The following is a 15,982-nucleotide window of genomic DNA, read 5'->3' as shown; positions in this document are numbered from 1 at the left end:
AGAAAAACAAAATTGGAATTTGCTGAACTGAATTAAATTTATAGGAAGAACACGTCTGAAGAGGACGCTCAGGAGTTCAGTTTTGGACACTTTAAGGAGATACCCAAGTGAAAATGGTAGATACACAGTCAGCTCCCTGCAACTAGATTTCAAGGAAGGAAAGGGATATGGAATGGAAATACATTTAAAACTTATCCTCTGGAAGCCATTTAAAGCCATGATACTGTATAAGATAACCAAAAGAGTTAGTATAGATAGAGAAAAGTTAGTGTAGATAGAGAATCTTGGGACAATAAAACATTTAGGTGTCAGGTACATAAAAACGAACTATCAAAAAAAAGTAGATAACTAAATCAAGAATATAGTATCTAAAAAACCAAATATTTCAGGGAGAAAAAATGATCAAATGCTGCTGATAGGTCAAGGATGAGAACTTGGAAATAAAATACAAAAAGGATGTTGGCACAGAAGTATTCAATAAAGTACTATTTATTAGAGAAGAAAATACCTAAACATCTCCCAATAGAAAATAACAAATACACTCGATGGAATGTATACAATATTAAAATGATAGTTAAGATTTCAAACACATGCTTATGACATACTACTGCATATAAAAAATCCAAGATACAATCAAAAGATATTATAAAGGGCTGGGGATACAGCTCAGCTGGTAGAGTGCTTGCCTTACAAGCACGAGGCCCTGGTTCAATCCCCAGCACCGCAAAAAAAAAAAAAAAAATATTATAAAATCACAACCATACTACACGTTTTTATTTAAAAGGAAATAATGAATTGTGGACTATGAGTATTTTTTTCTATTTTTCAAATAAAAACATAAATGAACTTTCTATTAAAGGTTAGCCTGGGGTTTTGTGTAGGTCAGTGGTGGAGATCTTGCCTGTTATATGCAAAGCCCTGGGTTCCATCCTCAGCACAGCAAAAAAAGAAAAAACAAAAACCGAGCACATATCACAATTACATAGCTTTTTCATAGATAAGCCTACAAAGGCAAAGACTGAATACAGATTAATAATAATAGAAAAGTCTTAGCTATTTATTTCCTCATTTAAATGAAACAATTGGAGAGTTTGGATTATTAGTCAAACATTTAAATATCCTTTCACATGTCTATCATTTGTGTAAGTCACATTTTGCTCTAAATCTTCCTATTTTGCATTTAACTTGTTGAGAAAGAATGAAAGTAAATTATCATGTGTATTTCTGACACAGATTATAAGGGGAAAACTACTGCCTTAAAGAAAGAGAAAGAAGAAGTCTGACTTTAACAATATGAAATTTCTCAATCTCCATTTGCATCTAAATTTATAGTCTTAAATAGCTCCAAAATTCAGTGTAAACATGAGTGTTAAAGACTAAAGGAAACTACAATCAAAAATGTAAAAAAAAAAAAAATTTATAACCTGGTTAAGATTCCCAAACTAAAAAATATTCTAAGCCAGGTGTAGTGGCACATGCTTGTAATCCCAGATGCTCAGGAGGCTGAGGCAGGAGAATCTCGAGTTCAAAGCCAACCTCAGCAAAAGTGAGGTGCTAAGCAACTCAGTGAGACCCTGTCTCTAAATAAAATACAAAATAGGGCTGGGGATGTGGCTCAGTGGTTGAGTGCCCTGAGTTCAATCCAAGTACTCACCCCCCAAAAAATGAGTTTTACAAACATGAAAAACTTAGATTTCATGTGAGAAATTATAAAATTTCTATAATGTTAATAAGGCTTTTTGATTATCATTTACGCCATCATAATAAACATTTTTTTTGTGTGGTGCTGGGGATTGAACCCAGGGCCTTGTGCTTGCAAGGCAAGCACTCTACCAACTGAGCTATATCCCCAGCCCCATAATAAACATTTTTAAATGCTGCCATAGGGCTTTTACTTGCTTGACCAGCAATATAAACATGTAAAATTTACTATGTTGTTACTATGCATTTCATCTGCTATATTTTCTGTATATTTACTATGTCTTTCATTTTTATTTTATCTCATTCATTACTGTATTTTCACATAAAATCACATGCTGACTGAACATCTTACTTTTCATATCTTCTATGGATATTTCTCTACTCATCTGCCAAATATTCAACACCTCAAATAACTTACATAAAGATAAAATGCATGGTAAAAAAAATTAATATGGCAGATTATGTCAAAGACAATTCTTATCCTTATCATTAGTACTTTGGAAAAAAAAAAAAGGCTGATTCAGAAAAGTGTTGAATATGTACAATCAAGAAATAGAAAAGCAGTCAGTCGCAGTGGCACGTGCCTCTAATCCCAGAAGCTCAGGAGGCTGAGGCAGAAGGATCATGAGTTCAAAGCCAGCCTCAGCAATTTAGTGAGATTCTAAGTAACTTAGCGAGACGAGACCCTGTCTCCAAATGAAGTATAAAAAAAAGGCTGGGGTGTGGCTTGGTGGTTAAGTACCTATGTGTTCAATCCATGGTACCAAAAAAATAAATAAATAGAAAACCATTGATATAGCAGGGACTCACAGTTGTTCATCTTACCTGATGCAGACTCCGTGATTTTATTTTTTTTTGGCCAGGGGGTGGTGGGTACTGGGGATTGATCCCAGGGGCACTTAAGTACTGAATCACTTCCCCAGCCCTCTTTTTAAATATTTTATTTAGAGTCAGGGTCTTGCTGAGTTGCTTAGCATTTGCTAAATTGCTGAGGCTGGCTTTGAACTCAGGATTCTCCTGCCTCAGCCTCCCAGGGGTTACAGGGATTACAGGGGTGAACCAACATGACCAGCTTAATGATGCAGACTCCTTGAAGTGCCAAAATGAAGAAAGGAAAGAGGGAATCATATAAAGAAAAATGCTACGGTCATCTACAAAGACTAGTTATTTTGATAGATACCTCAAAAGAGGAAATTTTCTCAAATAACTCTACAGAACTCTTCAACTCCTTTAATTATGTTTCAAATTTTTCTCAGATAATCTATAGAATTCTTCAACTCATTTCTGTTTCACATTTCATAATATCAGAAGTATAATTTATTGTCCCTGTTACAGTACTATATGAAAGGATGCTAAATTATTACATCTTACAAGAAAGATGCTAAGTAATCATGTTTACCTCATATCTTTCAAGATGATATTATCTTCACTGATAAAGATTGTGAAATCCCTTGGCAACATCCTATAATTCTTTAGTTATTAAATACTTTCTGAGTCCATTACATGTCCTGCTCAAAGAAAATCCTCTGTTTTAATGTAAATTTATATTTATGGTACCTATGTCTAAAAGTATAGGGAAGTAATAAAATAATAAAACCTCCAATTATAAAAGCATAAGAGAAAAGAGCAACACTGAAAACAAACTATGAGTAAACTAAAAAGTAATTTTACAAAAGCAAGAATAGACAAGAGAAATTAACTTAATTATCGAAGTTTAAAGGGCAGTAAATTCTCTTCATTTTCAGCAACAGATCTTTATTCAAAACAGCTGTCCAAAAGAGCATGTTACGGGGCTGGGACTGTAGTTTAGATGCAGAATGCTTGTCTAGCACGTGTGAGGCACTGGGTTCGATGCTTAGCACCACATAAAAATAAACATATAAAATAAAGGCATGTTATCCATCTACAACTACAAAAAAAATTTTTTTTAAAAAAGAGCATGTTATGACAAGGAGTAAATAACAAATATTTCTTAGATGCTTCAAATCTTTTTTTAATTAAAGTAGAAAAAAAAATCAAGATTGCCTAATCCCATTAACTAGTACAATTGTGAAACAGGAAATAAAAACACAGAAAACAAACTCATTATTTATTAAATAGGGATTATCACATGCCAAATTCCATCTAAACCTTATCTATACACAACAGAAATTCCCAAAATATTCCTAGTGGTTTATTTAAGAACAGTACATTGATAAAAATTATTTTTATTTCACATGTCTAACAAAAGTTATTTCAGTTTACCTCAATGAAGAAGTAATAAAATACCTATTAGAAGTAATAAAACACTTCAAGCTATTCTTGTAGGTCTAATGATAAACTAAAATAACAATCAAAACCGTCTTCAACAACACAAAGGAAAATTTAAGTAATTAGCTACTGTTATTCTCTCAGATTTTCAAAATGGAAATAATCAACAAAAATCACTATCTCATTAATAACAAATTTAAGTGCCTAAATATATTTAAAAATAAATTATCCTATCATTTACTTAAGAATAAACACAAAGGGCTGGGGAGATGGCTCAGCTGGTAGAGTGCTTGCCTCCCAAGCACAAGGCCCTGAGTTCGATCCCCAGTACCGCAATAAATAAATAAACACAAGAGGGCTGGGGTTGTGGCTCAGTGGTAAAGTGCTTGTCTCACATGTATGAGGAAGTGGGTTTGATCCTCAGCACTACATAAAAATAAATAAATAAAATAAAATAAAGGTATTGTATCCATCTACAACTAAAAGTAAAAAAAAAAAAAAAGAAGAAGAAGAAGAAGAAGAAGAAGAAATACAAGTGCAGTGGTGCACATTTATAATCCCAGCTATTCAGGAAGCTAAGGCAGGAGGACCATGAGTTCAAAGCCAAGTCCAGCAATTTAGCAAGGTCCTAAGCAACTCAGTGAGACCGTGTCTCTAAATAAAATACAAAAAGGCTGGGGATGTGGCTCAGTGGTTAAGTGTCCCTGAGTTCAATTCCTGGTACCAAAAAAATAAATCAATCAAAAAAAATAAAATAAACACAAGAAAAAGAGTTCACCGAATTGAAAAAAATACTTCAAGAACCAAAGAATAAACTACCTAGGAATGTATTTAACCAAGGAGATTAAACACTTGTACGCTGAAAATTATAAAACATTACTGACAAAAATTCAAGAGGACCTAAATAAATGGAAAGACATCACTTATTTATGGATAGGAATACTCAATGTTAAGATGTCAATCCCAAAGTGATCTACAGTCCCAAAAAATGCCTATCAAAATTCCAACAGCCTTTTTTGCAGAAATAAAAGTCAACTCTCAAATTTATACAGAAATGCAAGAGGTTCTGATTTGCCAAAACAATCCTGAAAAAGAAGAACAAAGTCACAGGACTCACCTATCCCAATTTCAAAACTTACTACAAATCCATAGTAATCAAAACAGTAATAATATTGGCAAAAGGACATACCTATAGATGAGCTGAAATGAGAGTCCAGAAATAAACTCATACAACTTTAGTCATTTTTGTTTTTGTCTTTGTTTCTGTGGTACTGGGGATTGAGCCCAGGAACTCATACATGGTAGGCAAGTGCTCTGCCACTGAACTAAATCAGCCCTGGCCTGTTAATTTTTGATAAGACTGCCAATTCCATCAATGGAGGAAGAACAGTTGAACAGTCTCAAACAAATAGAGCTGACACAACTGGATTTCCATGTGGGAAAAAAAAAAAAAAAAGATTACATTAAAAGATACCTTAATTATTTCAAAAGTGAATTCTTCCATCATTTTCCCTAACAATAAACACAAGAAAGAGAATCTACCAAATAGAAAAAATACTTTAGTAACTAAAGAATAAAATATCTGGAAATATCTAACCAAGTAGGTGAAACACAGACTAACACATTATACATAAAAATTAACTCAAAATGAGACTGGGGTTGTAGCTCAGTGGCAGAGCGCTTGCCTTGCATGCGTGAGGAACAGGGTTTGATCCTCTGCACCACATGAATAAATAAAATCAAGGTATTGTGTCCATCTACAACTAAAAACAAATTTTTTTTAATTGACTCAAAATGGATTAATGACCTAATTACAAGAGCTAAAAATCATAAACCTCTTAGAAGAAAACACTTAAGTAAATCATGGCCTTGGTTTAGGCAATGGATTCTTGGATATAACACCAAAAACATGAACAACAACAGTGACAAAACAGAGCAGTTAAGACTTGATCAAAACTGAAAACTAGTATATCAAAAAACATTATCAGGAAAGAAAAATAATAACAAAAAAATACCTAAAGAATGTGAGAAAATATTTGGGCAGTTAATATCTAGAATAAGAAGTCCTATAACTTGACCAAAAACAAAAAACAACAACAACAAAAAAAAACCCACCACCACCACACACACACACACACACAATTTTAAAATGAACAAAGGACTTAAATTGATATTTCTAAAAAAAAGGTATGTGAATGGCCAGAAAACACAGGAAAAGATGTTCAACATCATTTATCACTTAGGGAAATGCAAATCAAAACCCACAATGAGATATCACTTGACAGGCTGGGTAAGTAGGAAGGAGAAAAAAAAAAAGAAAAGAAAAGAATAATAATAACTTCACACCCATTAGGATGGCTACACTAACTTTTTTAAAAATTGGAACATAACAAATTTTAGTGATGATATGAAGAAAGTGGAATCTTCATATATGGTTAATGGGTAAGTAAAATGGTACAGCCACTATGGAAAACAGGAAGTTCGTTAAAAATTCTAAACACACACTTACCATATGATCCAGTAATTACATTTCTAGGTATGTACCCAAAGGAATTGAAAGTAGAGACTCAGATATACACCCATGTTCACTGCAGCATTATTCACAATAGTCAAAAGGTAGAAAAAAGTGGCTAACAACAGGTGCCTGGATAAACAAAATGTGGTATATACATTTGATAGAATAGTATTTGGCCTTAACAAGAAATAAAATTCTGGTACACACTACAACATGAATAAACCTTGAAAACATTATGCTAAGTAATGAGAGCCAGTCAAAAAAGACAAATACATGATCCCCCTTACACGAAATATCTAGAGTAGGCAAATTCATAGAGACCAATAGATTAGAGTTTAGTAGCGTCTAAGAGGAAGAGGCAGTGAGAAATTATTGTTTAATGATTTCAGAGTTTCTACTTAGATCAGGGCACAGGGGCACATGGGACTAGGATGCTGAGGTGGGTGGATCACGAGTTCCAGACCAGCCTCAGCAACTCAGAAAGGCCCTAAGCAACTTAGTGAAAACCTCTCTCAAAATAAAAAATAAAAAGGGATAGGGTTGTGGCTCAGTGGTAAAGTGCCCCTGGGTTTAATCTCTGGGTGTGTCTACTTGATGAAAAGGTTTTGGTGATGTTGTGAATATAATTAATGACACTGAACTATACACTTAAAAATGTTGCTGGGTATTGTAGCACATGCCTGTAATCCCAGAGGAGGCTGAGGCAAGAAGATCACACACACACAAAAATTTACATACACACACACACACACACATATTTTAAACACAATTTAAAAATATACCAAAAATCACCGAATTGCACACCTTAAATGGTTAAATTGTATTAGTAAATTATATCTCAATAAAGTTGCTTAAAAATTAAAAAAACTTTAACCTACAGTCTAAATGTCATTAATTAGATAGCACTGATTTAGAATGTATGACAACTGGGTCAAAGACTAAGCTGAAACTGACCGTGGCATTATTTATTTTAAAATTAAAATGAGAGACAAGATTGTAGAGAAGTCTAATCCTTTTAACTGAACTTCTAATTATTTAAAGTTCACTATAAGGTCCTTTCCTAACCCTAAAATTCTAGGAATCCCTCCCCTTTTGTTTTTCTTTTTGGGTACTGGGGATTGAACCCAGGGGCACTGAACCACAATCCCCAACTGTTTTTTACAATTTATTTGGAGACAAGGTCTCACTGAGTTTCTTAGGGCCTAAATTGCTGAGGCTGCCTGCCTCCTGAGCCACTGGGATTACAGGTATGGCCCCTGGCAGAATGTAATTATTTGATTCATTATTCTTACATTTTCTTTATTTACTTTTTTTTTTTTTTTTTTTAAGGGATTGAACTCAGGAACACTTAAGCACTGAGCCACATCTCCAGTCCCATTTTTATATTTTATTTAGAAACAGGGTCTCACTAAATTGTTGAGACTTGCTTTGAACTCTCAATTCTCCTGTCTCAGTCTCCCAAACCCTGGAATTACAGGTGTGTTGCTACCACACCTGGCTATTCTTACATATCATTAAAGCATATCCCTAAAGAGCCTTTCTTTACACTTTTGTTGTGCTAATTCAACATATATAATCAAGATATAAAATATAGTTACAAAAAAATATTTTTTTTTCTTGAAGTAGTGCTTTTACAAATTTAGAATGCCGCAGTTTCTCCCAACCTAAACTAAACTGGCTGGAAGCATATCTCAGTGGCCTAGGGTTCAATCCCCAGCATTTGCAAAAAAAACAAAAAACTACTTAAGAAGATCATTCAAAGGTCTTACTTTGTAAACATTTAGGAGAAAGAAGGGGAGAAGATGCAGAATTAGGGAAATGCAAAATCATCAAGGAAGGGATAACCAAAATTGTCAAAATCAGTAGAAAAGTCCTAGAGAACAAGTTATTGAAAAATAACTAGATTTGGCAATTAAGAAGTCACTGCTGACTTAATATACATTGTAGGGAAAGGGAAGCAAAGGAGTTCAAGATGTGAATTCAGAAGTTTTCAGTGCTCTTTCAAGAAGGATGACTGAGAAGAAACAGTTTTAAAAAGGGTGGAGATGATCAACAAGACACAGGGGTACCCTGAAAGATAGGCAGAAGGAAGAAATAAAATAATGCTAAAGGTTTGCAAAGTACTCACACTTGCTTCAAATGGTATATTTAACTTCTGTGTCATGCTTATGGTGTGAGATGGTAGGGAGGAAGGCAGCCTTTCTTCTTTTCTTTGTTTCACTCTACAACATTTAGAAAAGAATCTTCCACACAGAAAACATAATAAATGTTGGTTGTGTGAATACTTCAGTTCTCCCTTCATGTACTCTATTCTCTTAGTGCTCCCATGCCCTTCTGGCTACTCCTGTGGATGCATATTTGAATAGAAACAGTCTAAAATATAAAACACTTCTGGTCACTTACTGAATTAATGTAATTAAGAGCAAACAGTAAATGCTATGTACTAATACTTTTGGTAGAGCAATGCATTCCAAAATGTTCCTACCATTTATTACATGCTTCTTTTTTGGTACTAGAGATTAAAGCCAGGGACACTTTACCACTGAGCTACACCCCTCACTCTTTATTTTTTAAGACAGGTCTCACTAAGTTGCTTAGGGCCTCAGTAAGTTTCTGAGACTAAACTGAACTTCTGATCCTCCTGCCTCAGCCTACTGAACCACTAGGATTACAGGTGTGCCACTGCATTCAGTTTACCTGCTTACTTCTAACTCCACACAGACTATACATAAATTATGTTTTCTTATCATATCCATCTCACCAACAAAAAAGAAAAAAAATTTAACAAATCTAGTGCACTTACAACTCCAACAAGGTATTCTTTGCTGCTTCGGGAAAAGACTCAAGACTAGATCATTTAATCAGAAAGGGAAAAGAGTTTGGTAATATGAGAGTCTCTTTATATGTAAGTGCTCAAAATTCATTAATTCCTAGATATTACAGCACCCACATTTTTTTTCCAGTACATATCAATCAAGTCAGAATATAATTCTTATTTGGTCAATAGAAATGTACTTTATGCATTTATCCACCTGGAGGGGGCTCAACTGAATATTAATTTGTAACTAAAACCAAAACAAAATTATCTAGTCTAATTAAGGTTAGCACTAATCAATAATTCTCAGGCAAATTTACTAAATGTAAAACTCTTCTACTAATAAGTAATTTTTCCTTTAGGCAGAAATAGGAGGAAAATAAAATGATCAAAATAAAAATATCAGATAAATTTAACATACATAATACTGGGTCAGCAAAGCCTTTTCCATTAAGTAATATATCTCCCTAAGACCAAGAAAAGGCAAGAAAAATACTACAATCAGTAAAAAGAAAAAGGTTCAGTGTAGTTGCTTAAAGTACAAATAAGAAATGTTTGGTACCAATGGTGACTAAAAGCTCTAGAATAAGATATAATGAGTGCAAAAAGTAAAAATAAAAAATAGCCGGCACAGTGGCACAGGCCTGTAATCCCAGCAACTCATGAGTTTGAGACAGGAGGATCTCAAGTTCAAGGCCGGTCTCAGCAACTTAGTGAGATGCTGTCTTAAAACAAAAAACAAGAAGGTCTGGGGATATAGCTCAGTGGTAATGTATCCCTGGGTTAAACCCCCTCTACCAAAAATTAATTAATTAATTTATAAAGTTGAAGAAGCTGAGAATTGGAAGGAATCTTAGATCCAGTTCTCAAGAGTACATAAATACAGATTCTCAGGTTTAATGTCCAGGTACTTGGATTCAATAAGACTTAAAGTGGTGTCCAGGAATCTGTATTTTGAAACATGATCTGGTTCAAACCCATAAAATTAGAACTACACGAACTATGTTAAGTGTGCTCAGAATCCAGATCTCAAGACACTAGTCTTCCCACTATTTTACAATTGAAGAAACTAGGTCAAAGAAAGAATAAGTTACTAATATTCTGAGTCAATATGCTCCATTTGCTTTTTACAATTCATTCACCAAGTATTTCTTAAACATTTCTTATGTGTGCAGTAATATGGAAGACACAAAACAAGCTAATATATGAGCACTGGGGGATGGTTCTGTGATAGAATGCTTGTCTAGCATACCAGAAGCCCTGGGTTTGAGTCCCAGCACTCCCTCCCCAAAATGCCATGAAACCTATCCTCTAGAAACAATTACTAATTGGGAGGACAAGGTAAATACATAAAACTGATACTCAACATGAAGGATCTAAGAGTAGGTACCAAATAAATGGTATGGCAAATTATAAAATTAACTTATTTATTCTGACTTCACTTGGTACCTTTAATAGTTAGAACTTACCCAACAGAGATCAGTTTTTCTTCACTTTCACTATTAAAAAGTTGGCCTTTGGCTGAGGGTGTAGCACAGTGGTAGAGTAATTGCTTGCTAGGGCAAAGCCCTGAGTTGTATCCCCAGCAGGGAGGGTGGGAAAAAAAATACACGTGTGTGTGTGTGTGTGTGTGTGTGTGTGTGTGTGTGCTCTCGCGCGCGCGCGAGAGCACACACACACACACACACACACACCTTTAATGAAAGAAAAGTGTTGTCTTCCTGTGGAACAGACATCTCTCCCCACACATTTCATAGACACACCAACATCAATGCTGCATACCACAGGCCACTTTCCAGGGCAGCTTTTGTAGAGACCAAAGCTGGTGTCATTTTAATGCAAAAACCTATTTAAGGGATTGGCCCCATTCAAATGGTAAGCAACACCCCTTTCCTGTACCATCTTCCTCATCCTATGTGGTAGACTGAAGATTTCAATTCTTCATTCCTCTGCGATGGAACTAGATGCAAAATGTACTTCTACACCTCCTAACCCTCCCTTGTCTTTGGGTTTGGCAGTAATACTTAGTCAGCCAATGACATATTAAAGAAGCAGAGTCTGTAAAAGTGCTGGTGGGGTTGGGCTTACCCTCTTGAACTTCTGCCACTGCACTAACAACAAGCTTTTTCCAGGTAGATGTTACTCTCCCTCCAGCCTGGGCTCCATAATGACAGAAGTGGAGCAGAAGAAATGCTTATTGTTGTACACCACTAAGATTTTGTGATTGCAATTTATCATGCAGCAAAAGGTGACTGAATCACCATGTTTAAGAAATCTAATCAGGACTGAGGATATAAAGCACTGATTCTCAAATTTACCTGATACTCTCTGGGGCTTAAATTAAAATATACATATATGTCCCACAGAGATTCATTCAGAAGAACTAGACGACAGGACTAAAATGATGCACTTTATCAAACCTCAGATGATTCTGTTGAAGTGCTCACATTTCTAGAAACATTGAAATCAAGATTACTAAACTGCCAGTTAATCAACAATATTCAATAACTGCTCAACGATACTAAGTAAAGAGATGATTCACTTGAAACGGTATGTGCTCCCAAAGAGATGTATGTAACTGAAATCTAGTTGAGAATTATTTCAAATGCATTACAGAAGTTGTATTTTGTTAAAATTCACTTATAAACCAAATACATCTTATTTTTTCATAAATTCTAATTTTCTGCATATCAATTGTTTTAAGAATTAAGGAGGGACTGGGGAGATAGCTCAGTTGGTAGAGTGCTTGCCTCACAAGCACAAGGCCCTGGGTTCAATCCCCAGGATTGGAAAAAAAAAAAAAAAAATTAAGGAGTCCAAGAAGATAGACTAAGTGGGAAAGAGGAATTCTGAAATGATTTATCCATGACCCCAAAGAATATACTCTGTATTCATTTTTTTTTTTTTTTTTTTTTTTTTCCCTATTCAGCTGAACTATTTCCATCTGTCCAGTTACATCACATCCATGTATCCCAGACCATTCTGGTCACCTTGAACTTAACAATAAAACTGTACTAGCCATTCCAATATTAGGCAACATCTTATACATTCAGAATCATGACATCTGCCTAACCAGTGCCTATATCATTATTCTCTGTAAGTGTTCCCACTGCTTTTCAAAGGTTGATCTGGTAAAAACATTACTGTATCTTCATGTTTCAATTAGACTGAGAAATTGTTGCTGCCTCTGTTGCTGTTGTTAGCATTATGTGGTAGATAAGGGTGCAGGCTATAATCCTGACTCCATAATTTCCTGTGTGATGAGCTATTTAAATTCTTTGTACTTTTCTCTCCCTCTTTGTAAAAGGGAATAATAATAACCCGCAGTACAGAATTGTCATGAGAATAATAATAAAAAAAAAAAAACCACCACCAACAACAATATAAAGTTATTTGAATATATGCTGGTGCGCAGAAAGCACTCAATAATTACTATCTATTATTATTGTTACAGTTCTGAAATTCAGCTTCATAGGCACTGTCATCAGCTGCTATGTAATACTAAAGAAAAAGAAGACTAATACTACTTTTAAGCAGTTATTCTTTTAATCTATCCCTTTTAAGGAACACTATTCTAAGAATATTTATTTTGCCAAATAGAAATGGTTTATTTTAAAATCAAAGTTTTCTTCTTTTGCTTTCATCAGTTCTGATCATAAAATGATAAGCATGTCACTATAAAGGAGAATATACATTCCAAAAAGGTCAAGAATAAAAAAGAACAAAAATATTCTGAGAGTTCTGCTCAAAGAATGACTGCTTAGCTTAAGGCCTTTTTTACTCTCTTCATGTTTTACAAGAACCACATGGCTTGTGGCTAGAGAATTTAAAGAGCAAAAATAACACAAATAAATTTAGAGAAAAAAAGGGATCATCTTACTTGAAATATAATTGCAATGATTAAAAAATTAAAATATCAGTGTTAAAATATATTTGATTCAGAAGCTCATATGTTTAATATAAAATATAGACCCTAATTCACTTACCATAATTAACAATGGACACAAATCAACAATACCAAAAGGACAGAAGAAAACTTTAAATTTTCTTTCACTATTTTCCCAGAGGAGACTTTTATGACCTCTCTAACAAAGCAATAAGAAATTTATTTGATGTGAAAACTACACATTTATTAAAAGGAAAAAGTAACTGGACAGCCAACATCTCGTCCTTCATTTGTCTTTAAATGCATAATCCGTGTGGCTATTATTTGCCAAATTTAAGAATTACATGTCCAATTCACTTCTGAAAATTTCTAAAAGCAAATCACCGAAAGACTGCTTGAAAAACAACTGCAATGTGAACACAGGACTTTTTTTTCCTAAGGCGGCTGAGAATTAAAAAGGAAATAGCCAAAGGAAAGGACGACGGTTTCCTTTTAGACTTCAATAAAATGTCAAAGAACTTTCAGGAGTCAAATCGCCCAGAAGTAAAGTGTGATGTGAAGTCAAAGTTGTCTCAATGACAGGGAAGTCAACAGATGACAGGTGACCAATAAAAGTTATCAAAATACTTGATGCTCAACAGTAATTCCAGAAGTACATTAAATGAGTATGTCCAAGTAGAAATGATGGAGATGTAACTGCTAGAATACTTAGTAGCAAAACAATACTAGTGGTAACACTAATAAATAGTATTATACAGTGTATCAAGAACCTCAGTCTGGCTTTCTCAACATTTATCCTATTCATTCCGTAAAATTTTTTTAATAATGAAAAGTAACATGCATTCCCAAATAGTGGTGGAAATCTGAAAATAAATGCAAGTAAGTGTTTAGTTGATGTTCTTTTTACTATAAGCCAAATCCGCTTCTTTTTTTGTTGGGGAAAAAAAAAAACTACAGCTCTGTCTCCAAAGATCTCCTAATAGACACTGTTCACTGGTGATTAAAATATTATTTTTATTCCTTGCATTACCTCACAGCTAAAAATGTCAAGATACCACACCCAATATGTCCTTCCCCCCCCCCCCACCCCGTGGAGGGGGATGGGGTTGGGAACAGGGAATGAGGACACGAAACTATACGAAAACACCAAAGGCGATTTCCCTGGCAGGTACCCGGCAGCGGATCCCCTCCACAGTGACCCGAGGGGACGTGTCGCGAAGGGCGAGCGCAGGCCTGGGCCTCCGCGGGCTCCCTCCCTCGCCACCTCTGGGTAAGTGGCTGGGACGCGCCACCCGGGGCTACTCACCGGCCGCAGTGCTGACCAGCAGGATGGCCCAGAGTAGCCAGGGCACCCGCCAGGGCCGCTGCAGCGAGGAAGTCATCCCTGGACCAGCCAAGAAGCAGGAGGGCAGAGAAAAGAAATATGGAAAGTAAATACGGGCGGAGAAATCCGGCAGGGAGGCTGGTCTTCTCGCTCGTCTGACTTATCCTGCCCGTATTACAATGCAGTTTGAAAGGACAAATGGCAGATGAGAGGACCTAGCTGCAGAGCTTTCATTCCGCTGCAGAAATTCCCTTCATTTCGCTCCCTCGCGACTGGGGGGCTTCATTCGCCTAGGACCGGGTGCCTCGGCCCCCCAAACTGATGGCATGTCCGCGGGGAGAAGCAGGGAGCGCACAAGAAAACCCTGCAGTTATTTTCCTCGTAGTTTCACGATATCAAAAAAATATCCAGGTCTGCGAGAAAACATATCCAGGGAGTAGAGGAGTGGAGGGCGGGGATTCGATGGGGGCCGAGGATCAGAACAAGTTCCCGACGGCCGCGAAGGGCGAAGCCCGGCGGGCGGCGGCGGCGCCCGGCGGCCCGAGTCGCATCGCCCGCGGCTCGGGGAGAGCAGGATTCCTTCTAAAGTTTCGCTTCGATGCTTCCTTCACTCCGATTTCGAGAACAACAAATGCTCTCCTTCGACGAGATCGAAAACGGTGGCTGCCTCCATGGGCAAGCCCCAGCCTTCACGCCCCGCGGAACAATCGCGGAGGGTCGCGCAGGCCCGGCCGCGGGCTGCCGGGCGGCGCGAGGCGGGGGAGGGGGTCGGCAGGCAGGGCCCGAGCCCCGAGTCGGCGCGCCGCGGGGAGGTACGGGGGGCTGCCCCTTCTCGCCCTGCCGAGCGCGCGCCTTCCCTCTCGCTCTCGGCTATTCCTGCCGCTCGATCTGGCCTGACGTGAATTCCACCATGAATGCTTCGTCTTCGCCCGTCAATGGCTCCTGTGAACGAATCACAAACCCCCGAGGAAGCCGCCGCCGCCGCCGCCGCCGCCTCGTTCCCCGCAAGCTCTGGGCTCCGGGCGGAGCTCGGGCGTCGCGGGCCGAGGGCGGGGGGCGGCGGGAGGGCGGATGTAGGTGGCTGGGGAAGAGGGTGGGCAGCAAGCCTGCGAGACACCCTGCGCCCCTCCGGGAAGCACTTCCAGTGGCTCGGAGCAGACCAGACACAAAGGGGGGAGTCGCCGCAGCTGCCAGTCTGCGGCGCTCCCGGTCACCGGAGTCGCCCCGCCTCCGCCGCCGCCTCCTTCTCAGTCTCCGGCTCTTCCCGGCCCTGTCTGTCTCGGGCCTGTGGTGCAGCGCGGGCGGCGGCGGCGGCGCACTGCGCCTGCGCGCTCGCGGCCCCGCCCGGCCCCGCCCCTGGCTCCCGGGCTGGCAGAGGATCCGAGGCCTCGCGCTGCGTCTCTCGCAGGAGTCGCGGAGGGCAGGGTGGGGCTGGCAACCCGCTGGGGCAGCGGTGTCTCTTCTTCCTCACACACACACATGCCTTCCGTA

The 15,982-nt window shown here is 37.9% G+C and overlaps 1 protein-coding gene across 2 annotated transcripts in view; it reads right to left on the bottom strand.

Moving 5' to 3' along the window:
• Window positions 1-15,672, bottom strand: part of BMPR2 (bone morphogenetic protein receptor type 2) — a 161,502-nt gene extending 145,830 nt beyond the window's left edge. For both annotated transcript variants that reach the window (XM_079130572.1, XM_079130573.1), the window contains exon 1: window positions 14,474-15,672. In XM_079130572.1, coding sequence (XP_078986698.1) covers window positions 14,474-14,549 — 76 coding nt within the window. In that variant the 5' untranslated portion in view covers window positions 14,550-15,672. The remainder of the gene's footprint in view (window positions 1-14,473) is intronic.
• Window positions 15,673-15,982: the final 310 nt, after the last annotated feature.

Source organism: Sciurus vulgaris, assembly GCF_902686455.1.
Source record: "Sciurus vulgaris genome assembly, chromosome: 3".
NCBI classification, from domain to species: domain Eukaryota; kingdom Metazoa; phylum Chordata; class Mammalia; order Rodentia; family Sciuridae; genus Sciurus; species Sciurus vulgaris.
Note: the sequence above shows the minus strand (reverse complement) of the source record. Positions and strands in the feature narration are given on the sequence as shown.